This window comes from Astyanax mexicanus, chromosome 12 (genome assembly GCF_023375975.1).
Source record: "Astyanax mexicanus isolate ESR-SI-001 chromosome 12, AstMex3_surface, whole genome shotgun sequence".
NCBI classification, from domain to species: Eukaryota; Metazoa; Chordata; class Actinopteri; order Characiformes; family Acestrorhamphidae; genus Astyanax; species Astyanax mexicanus.
In genome coordinates, this window is record NC_064419.1 from 28164892 (window position 1) to 28179519 (window position 14628).

A 14628-nucleotide genomic window follows, 5' to 3' on the forward strand; every position below is an offset into this window, starting at 1 on the left:
CGCTGAAATACACAGTCGTCTCAATTCAAATGCAGCCCACTGAATACAGTAATGATGGAAATCAGCGCAGCGCAGCTGTCAGAGCAACGGTGTCGTAATCCTTAAAACAATAATGAGGAAGGTCAATTTATACAGCCTGGACGACTGCTGCTCAGCTAAGCATAGCACTTGCTAAATCTTTCTTGGGTTAAATCGGATCATACCATTTTTAATGAGCGTGACCGGATCACAATAGCAACGGCTGTGCCGGTGAAAGGGGACGTGGCCATGCGAGTGCGTGCGAGTGCATGCGTGCGCCAGTGTGTGACATACATTAGTGACTCATGCTGGCTCTATTCCCCCTCTCTGCTCAACGGGCCGGCTGATTTTACGCGAAGCGACAGGAAGAACAGGCTGACCCCATTTCTGCTTGACCTGGAAGCTCTCTGTGCCGGCCTGAATCCCCCCCAGTCAAACGCAGCGAGTGAAGGGGGACACATCAGGCAGAAAAGGAGAAGGAGCAGGCAAATAAGCTCTCCCAGTCATCATGAATTATATAAAACAAAAGGAAGCCGACAGGAGGAGAAGGGGGAGGGGAAAAAAACAGACAGATAGAAAGAGAGAGAGCTCTTCCATTTCCTGCATTGGTTAACAGTTAATGTTGTGAGCAGAGTCAATAAACACATAAGGGAATGCAAAGAATAACAGTACAAACTACAACTATCATAATAAGGGTGTTAAGCTTTTAAAACTGCTTAAACAAGCTTTCAAACATGGTGGAGGTAGTGTCACTACCGTTATTTGACATACTTTCCAATTCAGTTAACCCTTCTAATCCAAAACTGACTGTACAGATTTACACTGGGTCTCTTTGCTTCTGCTTGTTTCAAACATTAAAGTGGATTGGAGTTTAGGGCCCTCTCTGGTGAGAATGGGTAATTGCACCAAGCATGCGAAAGAATCATTGACGGGTGTCCTCTTTCAGAGAGGATGAATCCAATTCCAGGTTAGTGTCAAAGAGAGAGAGAGAGGGAGAGAGAGAGTGAGAGAGAGAGAGAGAGCGCTTAGTCAGAAACTTTGTTTTAACTATGAGTGAATGACCTACTGTGGTCTGAATTTTCCCGTCTGAAGTCTCCATTGCTCCACCAGCCACTCGCATTCAGTAAAACTGAGCTGGATTCTCTTTTAAAGGCTGTACATGTGACGCAAGTATGTAAAGACGTGTGACGTGACCAGAGGAACACACACGAAAAGCATCGCGACACCCCAGTTTTTAGAATGAATGTATGAGGCTTAGCAGGAATGGTCATCCAGCACACTGCTACCATTAAACACAATATTTTTGTCCCTCCTCCACTCAGAAATGCTTCTGCTTTCAGTTTAGAAACAAAATAATACGGACTGCCACATTAAAGAACATGGATGGCACGATCAGTGTTTTTTAGGTTTGACAAGTAGCTGTCAGTACAATCAGTCTTTGAGTGATACAGATCGAGGTCAGTCTGAATTCCACATCAACTATTCCAGACAAACCTGGTGAGATACATTGTGCAGGTATTTTGTAATATCCCGTGTGCTGTCTAAACATAAAATGTATTTTTTTTTAATCGGTAACATTTAAAACCCTGCTGAACAAATGTCTGAAGTTTTTAAAGCTTTAGTGTATAATGAACCTATTATTACTATACAACCTGTATACATTATGCTACTGTATATATGCAAAGCATCATGGTCGAAATTGTATATTCATCATATTTCTCCTGTAAATCACAGTACTGTAATTTTAGAGAGGGTTTCATTTAAATATATCCTTCATAACTGTATACAGACACAGAACGCTACAGCACTTGCTACAGTATGTAGCTGAAATTTATAGAGAAAGGCAGCCAGTCTTTTGGCTTAACAGAAACAGATTCATTCACTGTTACTCTGTTACTCTTTTGCAAAAATACTGGTCACATCCTACCATAATCATATCTCCTCTGACCTTATCTTATCTGTACTAGATATATTTTTTGTATTTTATTTTTCCTGTAATTCTTTGTATATATAGTTTTATTATTACTTATATATATGTTCCTGACCTGTTTCTCTGTCCTTTCTCCTGTGCTGCTGTAACATTGCAAATTTCCCCATTGTGGGATTAATAAAGGATTATCTTATTTTATTTTATCTTATCTTAAACAGTAGCGGTGGGTAAACTCAGCCTGCTAACATCAAACCAGTATTTTTTCACTTGTATATTTTAAGTAGAAAACAGTCAGTCTGAGTCTGTGAAAACGTAGTAACTGATACTATGTGAGAAATGAACAGTTGAAAGCTTTGTATCCATCCATTTCTTATAATAAATTGTATTAATGAACTTCATCTTGGAGTTTATGGGCAAAGTTCAATGCTACAGCCGTGCACATGCTCCCTATTTCTATCTAGTGGATGGACAAGGAACTGCAGGCTCCAGTAACCAAAAAATCCCTTTAATGAGCCTCACACAGAGCTGCTGTAATCATTAGCTTCTCTCATAATATTGAATGCTTACATAAATATAATCTGATTACATACATTGCATAAAATCGTCTGATATTACGAATAAAAATTTCCACAGTGAAGACACCTGCACATTTAAGAACACATACTCTCTCTAAGCTTGAATTAACAGCTTCACTTCAAAGTAATGTAGCTTATACAGCAATATTTAAGTTGATGTCTTTGTAAATGTGTGAAGCTACTGAGCTTAAATGAGTGGCTTTTTTATTTGTTTCAACTCAAACACAAACTGTCAAACATTGCAGTGATGTTGCTGGTCAGTCACACATAGAAATACAGAAATTATAGATTTTATAGTGGGTGTTTTTTTTTTATTTACTGCTCACCTCAAGCATAAAATAATCCCACAATGGCAGAAGACGATTTTTAAAATGTGACCAGTCTTAAAGCTCCCTAGTTTCATGAATTATATAAAACCAAAAGGAAGCAAGAGGAAGGGAGAGAGGAGGGAGAAAGACAGAAAGAGAGACAGAAAGAAAGAGAGCGAGAGAGATCATCCATTTCCGGCATATTTAACAGTTAATGTTTTGAGCAGAGGCCATCACCACAAAAGAGAGCAAAGCAACGACCATTAACCACAATTTTACTTAAAAAAAAAAAAAAAAAAAAAAAAGCCCAGTGCACTATAACAGGCCCAAACTGAATTATTTACACGCTTTGCCTCCTCGATGGGTAGATAATTGCATGTATCTCTTAATCCTCTCCCCGCAGCTTATGAGGCATATTTTGGAGCTCAGACAGAGCCGGAGCGCTGAACCATGGCCTCGCCATTTGTCGTGTTCAAATCAGATCCAATTGCTTTCTCGTTTAATCCGTCGCAACTCATAACACTCCCAAAAATGAGGAAAATATGGAGCTAAAGGACAAGGGCAAAGCGGAAATAAAAAAAATTTGGAAAAACAGGCTAAATACTAACAACGTAGTTACACATTAGAAATCAATGTAATACCATTGTAATTTCAATGTATCGATGTATTCACAGATCAAGTTAAATTACAATAGTACAGTTTGTGCATCAACCTTAGTTTTAACTCATGTGTGCTTCAATTGATGTAACTATATTCCCCCTCATGTGGTTATACATGTGTAATAAGATGAGACTAACTTTATATCAGTGACAGTTGCACTTGTGTAATCAACTAAACTGAAATTCATACACAACGTTAATTACAAAACATCTACTACTGTAATGTTCTGATCTAAAGTTAACTTACTACTTTAGAACAGTCCAAACAACAAAGCCAACACTGTCAGATTGGCCACAATGCCAACGGCTGCACTGACCGGACTAAGCTGGTTTAGTTGCTGATTGCTGATAACAGAATAATGGCACTGTGCTGTTTAATGATGTTTAATATGATGTGTGTATTATGAGCCTTTGCACTTTCTGTCAGAGGCCGACCTATCCCACAAACTGTCATAATGAGCCCAATTTAAACCTGACATTTTTTTTGTAATTTGTAATTTTGTAATTTTTTTCGGGCTGTTTAAATAAGCAAAATCTGCTCAGAATCCCTAATGACCTATTATTTAAGAAAAATGTTTATTAAGAACAGCTACACACAGTGCTGCAAGTCAGCGCGTAATGCAGACAAGTGGAGCTGGTCATTCTACGACTTTTTTTAAACACAGATTGATTTGTTATTTTGCTACATTGTGATTACCACGCCATAGCTTTACATTCCATACAGATGCATACGTCGCAGACCATTTTCTTAAACCCAAACGGACCCAGCCCAAAGAAAGTGGTGGGAAATCTTGTTCTAACTAAATCTAAATCTAATTTAGACAGGTGTGGGTATTCCTAAGCAGTCCTGTAAATTAACACTTAGTTAACTAAGTGCCAGCCCAGCTTGTATAGCTTTGTATTGCTGTCCATACACAGTGTGTCATTTTGTGGGGTCAGGCAAACTCTCAAAAGAAAAATTAAAGGCTTCATCATGGACATGAAAAAAACTTAAATGCTCTTATATTTTTTGTAATCTTGATACAAGAATAAGCCGCAATCTGACACAAAGTTTCAGTCACACCATATATATATATATATATATATATATATATATATATATATATATATATATATATATATATATATATATATATATATAAAATAAATAAAAGTACCCCTTCTTGAGCTAGTATTTGTTATGCAATTTTCCATGATTATTAAGCTAAGTTTTTTTTTCAGGGCTCTGACATGTGAGGCAGTAAATATTGTTTTATATTTATTTTTTATATTACCTTTACAAGAATAGTGTATATAAAAAGTGGAATAGTATAAACACTAAGAACCTACTAAGTTAAAAAGACTGCTTGCCTGCTGAACAGAGAAATAAAAGTGAGTGAGAGAAAGAGAGTGAGAGAGAGAAAGAGACAGAGAGAGAGAGAGAGAGAGAGAGAGAGAGAGAGAGAGTAAAAGAGAGAGCCAGAAAGGCATATGTTTGCCTCAGTTATGTGAGGACAGCAGAGAAGCATGTGTGGGCTTCCAGCCAAGCCTCTACATCTGGGTGTTGAGTTCAGTGAGGGCGAATGAGTGAAAGCCCTTTATCTTCTTTCACCGGCTCCCTCACTGCCTCCACCATGTGGTGATCTACAAAACTGCAGAGCAAACGGACGGCGCCTCGGCAGGGGGTCCTCGCTTTTATTCTCCTCAGAAGAAAAGAGACGGGTTTAATGCTCACAGATGGCGTGTTTTGAACTTACCATTAAAAAGATATGCACAGTCTCTATTTTTGGACTGTGTCTTTTTTGTCCTTCCATTTCCAGACAGAAATAAGAGAGAGAGAGAGAGAGAGAGAGAGAGAGAGAGAGAGAGAGAGAGAGAGAGAGAGAGAGAGAGAGAGAGAGAGAGAGAGAGAGAGAGAGAGAGAGAGGAAGCGTGTCTGTGTTACCCAGCCAGCGCACAAACACTGTTTTTTTTCCCTCAGATATACAATCTTACATTACCTGCTGATACCAAGCAATGGCACTCTCTCTCAATTTAAACTACTAAGTGGGTGCCTAGTATTTATACTGATCCATGTTTATAAATATTATGATATAAATATTATTTAAAAAATGAATAAAATACAAAATACAAACTTTAATGCTTTAATTAAACCATCAAACAACATAAAAAATAAGTACTAAACAAAAATTTACAGTTTAATTTCAGAGTAGTTTATCCATCAGTATAACATTCATGTAGAATTATTCCTCACAATGTCTATGTTCAGAATGGGTCACTATTCACTACATAGCATTTGGTACATAGTGAACTGATTAGGGAACTACCAAGCAACAAACACTCTTCCTTTATGCTGCTCTGACACAACACCATCACATTGCATTGTGGTATACATCAGAAATTCTAACATACCTTCTGTACACTACATTTTGTTCTCCACTATTGGTGTTTTATAGTGAACTATATATGGAATACAATGTACTACAAAATGGCTGATGGCTATATAGTGCACCATTTCTGTAATAGGGAGCAATTTCAAATGCAGCTAATGATTTATTTTTCTCAATTAATCTATCAAGTATTTTTTCCAATTAGTTAATTAATCTAATAAATAAATTACTGATATAAATATTGTTCAATATTATAATCAATTAAAACACACAATATGGCTATTTATTATTATCATTATTCTTCGACTAAAATTACCTTATTAGATTCTTGCATTTCAAGTTCTCGTGTTTATCATACAGCATTTCTGTATTGATTGGATTTTAGAATGACTCACACTGAAAAATTGATTTACAAGCAGAAGACAAGCAGAATATAGGGCTGGACAACTATTCAACATCCAAAAATATTGTAACATAAAATTATTCAATAAATAGGGGTGGGCGATATGGCCAAAAAAATAATCATTATCATGATACTTTATTGTATTTTCGTGATAATGATACTTTTGCTAACATGACACAACAAAAAAATGAAAATGTAATTTTACTATTGCATACAATATGATATGGAACACCCCTAACTGAGATATAAAAAATCAAGAATTTGATCAGATTTGTAACATAAGTCAATGATCCAGTATGTCATGGTACTAATAATGCACTCCATATATCTCCATATATCCAAGTAAAATAAATAATACTGGACAGATATAAGTTGTCTCTAGTAGAAATATAACGAGAAATGAGAACAGAGTGATTTTTTTTGTTGCTAAAAAATGCAAAAAAGTAGTACCCTGATTTGATAATTAGGTTTGGGTGATATAGGGCAATATTTCAGGGTATAATATAGTTCATGATATTAAAAAATGTTGGCGATATTATCGTGTTTGATGCAATTTGGCCTCTATTTCGAATGACGTAGGTGACATGGCTGGAAAAACTCCCAGAAAAACCTACCAGACCACTCTATTTTTAGAATTAATGTATTTGGCATTGCAGAGATGGAAGCAAAAGCACACAGATACCATTTATTACACTACTTTGTCCTCTCTTCACTCAGAAATACTACTGTGCTTAATTGAATGAAAAAAAAAAAAAAAAACTTATGGACTGCTGCTTTAATCACCTGGCTGATTATTAAATACAATCAAAACTTATAAGAAGCAAAAGACTATTCTATTTCATTCCAAAATTAGAGCAGTTAAATTATCACCTTCAGACCAACACATCCTCACAACACAGGGATGCATTTTCACACCCCAAGTTGGGTCAAAGCGGCACTGCCCCCACCGGTGCCAAATCCAACGACCCAGCAGTGTGAGTGAGGCGTCCCTCTCCACAAATCCAAACAAAAACATCTGACACTGCCCCGGCTTTAACAGGAACAACCAGCATGCTGACTGGCCCCCTTTCCCCTTAATCCCATTGGTCATGCCAGCCACAGGACACAGGGGATTGGCTAGGGATCTCATGTATCCATGGAAACCAGTAGGATGGATCAGGAAGTTGACAGGTTGCTCAGATTAAGGGCAGTGCCCCCTCTTTGTTTGGGGTTTAGGACCCCGCACAACTCTATTAGCCCTGAAACAATACACACATACACAATTGCCACTGGCTGAATTTAGATCAGAGGGAGGCAAACTGTACACTCAACAGCATTATATAACAAATGCATTGTGGGTAGACTCTACAAACACATTCATCAATGTTTTTGGAAAATAAATAAGATGATGGGCCAATCCACAACATTCCTCTTTCCATTTTATCTGATATAAGGATACACATCCTGACAAATTTTGGTTATATGGGTAATAATGGGTTAACTGTGTGGAAGGAAAACAACAAGATTCAAGATTCAAAGGCTAATAGAAGCATTTTTAGATTGTAGTGCTGGCCAGTGATGGCATAGTTACTTTAAAAAGGTAATATGATTATTGATTATCTCTTTGAAAAGTGATTTAGTTTATGGATTACTTGATTTTAAAAGTAACTAAAGGTTACTTTACTGGAAGCTTTGCTCCACCTTTGGGACTTGTTCTGTAAATGTGCTGCTGCGACTCCAAACATTTGTGTGTGTGTGACGTGGAGAGAGAGAGGGGCTCGCTGTGTGTGTGTGTGTGAGGGTTGCTTGCTGTATGTGTGTGTGTTGAGCCAGTGTGCTAGTTTTAGCCTGTTAGCTTGTTAGATTGCTATCCCTGTTGTTATTTTGGCATGGTTGCGGTCGACATGTCCAGTAATAAAGCGACAAACTGTAAACATCTTTCTTGTCCATCCTTTTAACATGTCTAGCCGGACATTACAAACTTTTTCTAAGGAAAATTACACAAAAGTAACACACAGTGACTTGGATGAGCAACTTTAATCTGATTACTGGTTTGGAAATAGTATCGCGTTACTGAAAAAAAATGGTCAGATTAGAGTTACTAACATCACTGTTGCTGGTGTTACAGCAATAGTATGCATCAGTGTTACCTTGAAACAGTTCCAGAATCATGTTGATGGTACTCCAACTGTAACAGGGAGAATGGTATCTCTCACTCCCAGACTGGGCCAGAAAGCTGCTACTACTCTATGTAACTTTAGTAGAGCTGCACAACACCTCTCACCAGAACTGTGCAGTAGTCCAGACCTTATTTCTGTATTTACTGCCTTGCTCCAATCTTCAATTTCTCACATTTTTGGTGAGCTTGGTTCATACCTTGTGTGAAAACAAACCAAACCAGAGAGAAAAAACACTTAAAGCTTACAATACCTTAAATTAATTAAGCTACAACAAGCAAAACTATTGATGTGTGAACAACCCTTTAATCCCAAAGCAGTTTTCTGTGTTTTTCTTGCACTTAGACTGTTCTGGATCATGCACAGCCCTGCACTGCACTCTCCACCATCTTTTTTAGTCATGTGATGAAATGTGATGCACAAATGTCACCAAACTAATTAGGGTTGAATATTGTTTAAATTTTATTCATTTTGATTCTGCTTATCGAGTCCAACTCTTGGAAATTTCAAGTTAGATCCCAAAATGTGGAAACAAATATTTTCTTATTGCAACATCTATAGTTACAACATTATCGACAATGGCAGACACTATTTCTCCATTATTCCAAATCCTTACAAATTATTAATTTGTTCAGGTACCAATGGTCCAGTTTGTTTTAAATACATGCTGTCTTTTTACCATCACTGACACAGTGCTGTCACTGTCAGATAATAATAATGAGAAATACTAGTCCAGCAGTCAATCATCAAGGCAATTGTGCTAACAGAATTGAGTTCTGTTGTTATGTTGTTCTATTATCATTTTATACATTAAAGGAGTACCTGTTCTGCCTTTTTATACCTTGGTGCACACAAGGATCAGCTAGTAGGCAAAATATCTCTGCAGGGAGGAGCGTACTTCGGGTTTAGTCGATCATCTCCCTGGAAAAAATATGCTTTTTAAAAGATACAATATGCAACACTATGTTCATTTTACTCAAACATATAGCTATAAATAGCAAAATCAGAGAAACTGATTCAGAAAATTAAGTGGACTCTTAATTTTTTACAGAGCTGTAAACCATTATATTAAAAATAAATAAACAAATAAATTTATAAAAAAAATAAGGTATGCTATGGTATGGTGTAATCAACAAAAAATGTGTTTGTTGCCTGAGGGCAACACTATGCCATTGAGAATCATCTCTTACAACTTCAAAAAGAACAAGCAGTGTGTTTGTGTATGACAACCAAATTGTATGACCCTAAACTGAAGCCACACTCACACACCACAATGTAGTATGTGATACCCAATGATCCTGAGACACCAAAGAGCCACCCCTCATATACTGGACCGATTGTAATAAAAACACTTATTACGCTAGCCTCCATTGATAAAACATGGCTTTCTATTCATTAATAGATAAATACAGCAAATACACACAAACACACACACACACAGCACAAAGCAACATAATTCCGCAGGGCACTAAGGAATCCTGGGAGCAAATGCAGCCCCTTCCGCCCTCACATTTACAACCCAATCATGTTCTAGCTCATAAATCAATTACTGCCCCCAGCAACAATAGAGGCCTTTCAGCGTGTGCTGGTTTAACAGGTCCCCTATGCCCCCTTTCCCCTGATCACAGGTTCCCACAGGTTTACACCAGCCAGTCACACTCGGGTCAGCAGTGGTTGAACTGAGCATGACCCCTTCCACTCTTACTGCTGCCACCTGGCACTACAGTCCAGAGAGAGAGAGAGAGAGAGACAGAGAGAGAGAGAGAAGGATGGAACTTGAGCTGAACCTGGTCCTGAGCACTTCCACATATGCACATCCCACTGGATCTCATGGCCAGAGGACAAGTCAGAGGTTACACAGCAGTTTCACACAGACCACCACACTGTAGAAGTGACAGAGCGCCCTCTGGTGGACAGACTACAGAAACTTCAGTGATTATGTTTTTCTCAGAATGTGTAAAGTTGGTGAGAAGACAGAAGACAGGATTCCACATTTCCTTCAGTGACTAAAAAAAACAATCACTATTTTTTATGCAGCTAAAAACGAGCTGTGACCCAGAAGCAGACTCACCAGCTCCGTTGTTTTCGTCTGCTTCCAGCAGGCCAGCAAAGAAACCTGCAGGAAAGGAGGAAAAACAAGTAAATGTATGATAAACTCTAGGTCCAAAAAAAAAAAAAAAAAAAAAACCTAAAACATCTTTTAAAAAAAAAACATTTCCATTAATATGTATAATACTATAGGTGTAGTAATTAAATGATTTTGGTTGTGGTTTCTGTTTATAAAAAGGTATTAATCTTATCATATCAGTGTACACAGTCCAGCCATCTATTATTGTATTTTCTATGCTTCCATCCAGCCTTCCTTCCTTTCATTTTTTTCATCCATCATCCATCTACTTCTATTTATTCACCCACGTTTTTAAGGCTTATTTTTTATATGTTTTTTTTCTGTCAAACTGCTTTTGGTAAGCTGTTTATTTTTTCAAACTGTTGCGAAACTTTCCAAATAAGAAGACCAATTCAAACTTTTAAAATGTACTTACATTTAAATGTTATGAATTAGTTACAATTTGGAGATGTAATTCTTCATTCAACAGTGATGAAATCTAGATAGTACAGCTAGATGGAAACCTTGTACACATAAAAAAAGAAAGAAAAAAAAGCAGCAGGGTCAACCACAGGTCACGGCAAGGTTACTGACAGCCCATAACTGGTTGCCAGGGGTAACAGTGGAGCGACCGCTGACGTTGAGCCCTTAAAGCCTAAGGTTTTCACCTCCACACTCTACACACTCTTGCATAAACTGAATGAAGTGACAAAATGAAGCAAATGAGTGAAAGAATAACACATCCCTAAGCTCAGTCACACATACAGCTCAATAAATTACAGCACAGTGACACCCACAGAAAAGCTGGCCTTCACCTTCTAGAGGAACCAAAAGGCAACAGGACACATGACCTTCATCCAACCCCCTGAAATGGTGTTACAAAAGCACCTAGTGCTGAATCCATCACTACAGCAAGGGACCTCCACGTCGTCATATTCACGCAACAACTGCCAAATCAGTCCAGTCCAGTGCAGGTCAGACCATGCCAGAGCAGGTCAGGTTCTGGGCAAATGGCTCACACTCAGCCCCTCTAAGATCAAACAGTAAAACTTTATAGCCCTAATCTCCCCTATCTGTGCCAATTGTCACAGATTACTGATAGTAAACAGAGCCCAGCTGCTGTAGCTCATCGGTGAGTAAATCAGGGCAATCATTATCAAAGCTATTGTTATTTAAGACAGTCAAATGAGGGGTGTGGAATGTGGCAAATATTATATCATAGCACTGATGATATCCATATGCTTAAAGTACCGTTATATAGTGTCACACACAAAAAAAAAAAATTATATTTGGGCTGTATCTACCCATCGCTAATTATGATATTTTATTCACTGTGTTTCAGCCCACCCCTAATCACAATGTTTTATTTATAAGGTATGGGCCCACCCCTAATCATGACGTTTTACTCACAGTGTATCTGCGCACCGCTACTTCTGACATTTTATTTATAAGGCATCAACCCATCCCAATCAAGACATTTAATTCATATGTTTTTAACCCACCATTAACTACATATTTTACGTTTGACAGCTGTATCGGCGTACCCTAGTCATGGTGGTATATTCATGCAGAATCAGCCTTCCCAATCACAATGTTTTATTTGTAACTTATTGACTCACATTTATCCTGATGTTTTATTTGTACTGTACCAGCCAACCACATTTAAAAGGTTATTTCATTTTAGTTAACCTCTGACCGTGATGTTTCATTTGTGATGAGTCACCCCTAATCACTGTTATATATTTGTAGCATAAGCCTCTAAATATTCTATACTATTAGCTGCCTCTAAACATGATGCAATATTCTGCAGCATCAGCCCACCCCTAAATGTTACATAAGTGCTGTAATGGCCCATCCCTAATCTTGATGTCACGTTTAGAGGGTCATATTGCCCCATCCCTAATTATGATAAATTTGAGCTGTACTAACCTACACCTATCATGATATCATGTTTTGGATGATATCCAAAACATCCCCCCCCCCCCCTCAAAGGGAAAGTAAGTATCTCCCCTTGTGTGTATATTCATGAAGCACATGCAAAACAGAAAGGGTCCTAATTGGCCTTTTCTCTGCAAAAAGTCAGCCAATCAGTTTTTATTGAGGGCAGGCAGTGTTTTTCCCATTCCTGCAGAAAAAACATAAGGGGAAGTTGGAGTAGGAGCATCATGGCTCCCATGATGACTACTCTAAAGTACATTAATGTCTGGTAAAAGTAAAAAACAAGTCTTGTACAGTTTGTAATAGTGATTTCTATAAAGTCACATTATCCTTTCGTGTTCCTTGGTGGGTGTGTGTGTGAGTGTTGTTTTTTTGGTCAGGGGATTTTGGGGAGGTCCAAGTTCAGATTTGGGGGTACCGCCCTGACATTAATTTTTGTAACTTGGGATGTCTGCCCTCACAACGTAATATTTTTTTCCTAATGGCTCACTCTCATAATTATATTTTATTTGGGCTGTATTGGCCCACCTCTAATCATGGTGTTTTATCCGTTCCACATTGGTCCAGCCCATTTATAATGTTATACTAATACCATATCATACCATATATAAATTAGTACTTGTTCCATATCGGTTTATTTCTTATAATAATGTTACATTTGTAATCTTATTGGCTCACTTCTAATAATGATATTATATTTTTATCATATCAGCTCACTTATAATAATGATGTTATATTTTTATCATCAGTTCACTTCTAATAATATTTTGCCATATTTTCCCATATCTAATCTTGATATTGTGTGTTCATGTTCATGTAATCATGTTATATTTGTGCCGTATAGCCTGTAATTATAAATGATATATCTTTCTGGTTGACTGTTACCAAGTGATAAATATACTTTTTTTGGCAACACAAAACAAAAAAAAAGTGTGTGTAAATATATCTGGAATCCAAACTTTCATTGCACTAAACTATAAACTTATTTAACCATAAACAGCTAGTTCCGTACACCGGCTGGTAGATCCATGAACAAAGCAGTAGTCCTAAATTTCCTCTGAACTACTTTTAAAATATTAGTAACACACAAACACAAGAGCTTCAATAACACATTAATCCAATTCACTGAGAAACATATGACACTGACAGCATGCTGATCTACTCCAAAAAAACAAATACTCCAAAATCTCTGTATTAGTACTTCAGGACAAAGAAAGAGAAGTGAGCCATCCTGAGTGGAGATTCATGGAGGTAATTTGTAAAAGAGCTTCTCAGTGATTGTATTGATCTGCTGTTTCTGACACATTGATGGTGTTGCAATGGAGAGAACCTGAAGGGACCTTTAACAGGCCCTTAATGTGATTAACCCCTACCCTCTCTGCTCTAACCCACACCCACACCACAAGAGTGATACTTGTTGCCTAGTAACCACAAAAACTGATAGCAAGAAGAAAGCAACAGCCTTCACAAACGCCTTGATGACACCATACATCTGGAACAGCAGGCAATGGATTTTACTGGATTTCATCAGTAACATGCTTAGGAACATATTTTTGTTCACGACATGTGTGCAATACTAAATGACTCCTTAAATCAGTGGTCTCAAACTCATTTTATCTGGGGGCCGCTGGGGGTAGAGTCTGGGTGAGGCTGGGCCGCATCAGGACAAGGACTCACTGAACATGTTTTCTTTAACGCATTCTGCCATGCCATGTGTTCTGTCGAGTTTTGCTACCCATCGATACGTGCTTCCTAAAGACACTGCGCCTGCGCTAACCTACATTTGTTTATTATTATTTCTCATGTGTTTTATAATAATTCAGTTTTTCTAGTATTTTTTGTGCATTTAACAACCTGGACTCACTGTTGTTACACTGTCAAAGTGTAATGACAATTAATAATAAAAAAATATATATTATCTAAAAAAAAATGCAAAAACAGATTATAATAAACTTTTACTACCATAACTTTACCCTGATACTGTGATTTAGGCTATCCAAAAATAGTACATGAACTTCTACTAAAAACATGCTCTAATATTGTTCTTCTTTTGTATTTTTACCTTTAAATATTCACAAAAGATTAGCACAGTTTGACAGGGTAGCACAATTCAACGGAACACCAGATCTCTCGGCTTGCCATGTGGGCGTATTTGTGACGTTTTT

General features: G+C 37.5%; 1 protein-coding gene across 1 annotated transcript in view; it reads right to left on the reverse strand.

The window, feature by feature from the left end:
- The window catches only part of nr6a1a (nuclear receptor subfamily 6, group A, member 1a), a 133198-nt gene that overhangs the window by 114820 nt on the left and 3750 nt on the right, over positions 1-14628 (reverse strand). Inside the window, exon 2 of the mRNA XM_049485801.1 lies at positions 10490-10534. Within this exon, the coding sequence (XP_049341758.1) occupies positions 10490-10534 (45 nt within the window). The remainder of the gene's footprint in view (positions 1-10489; positions 10535-14628) is intronic.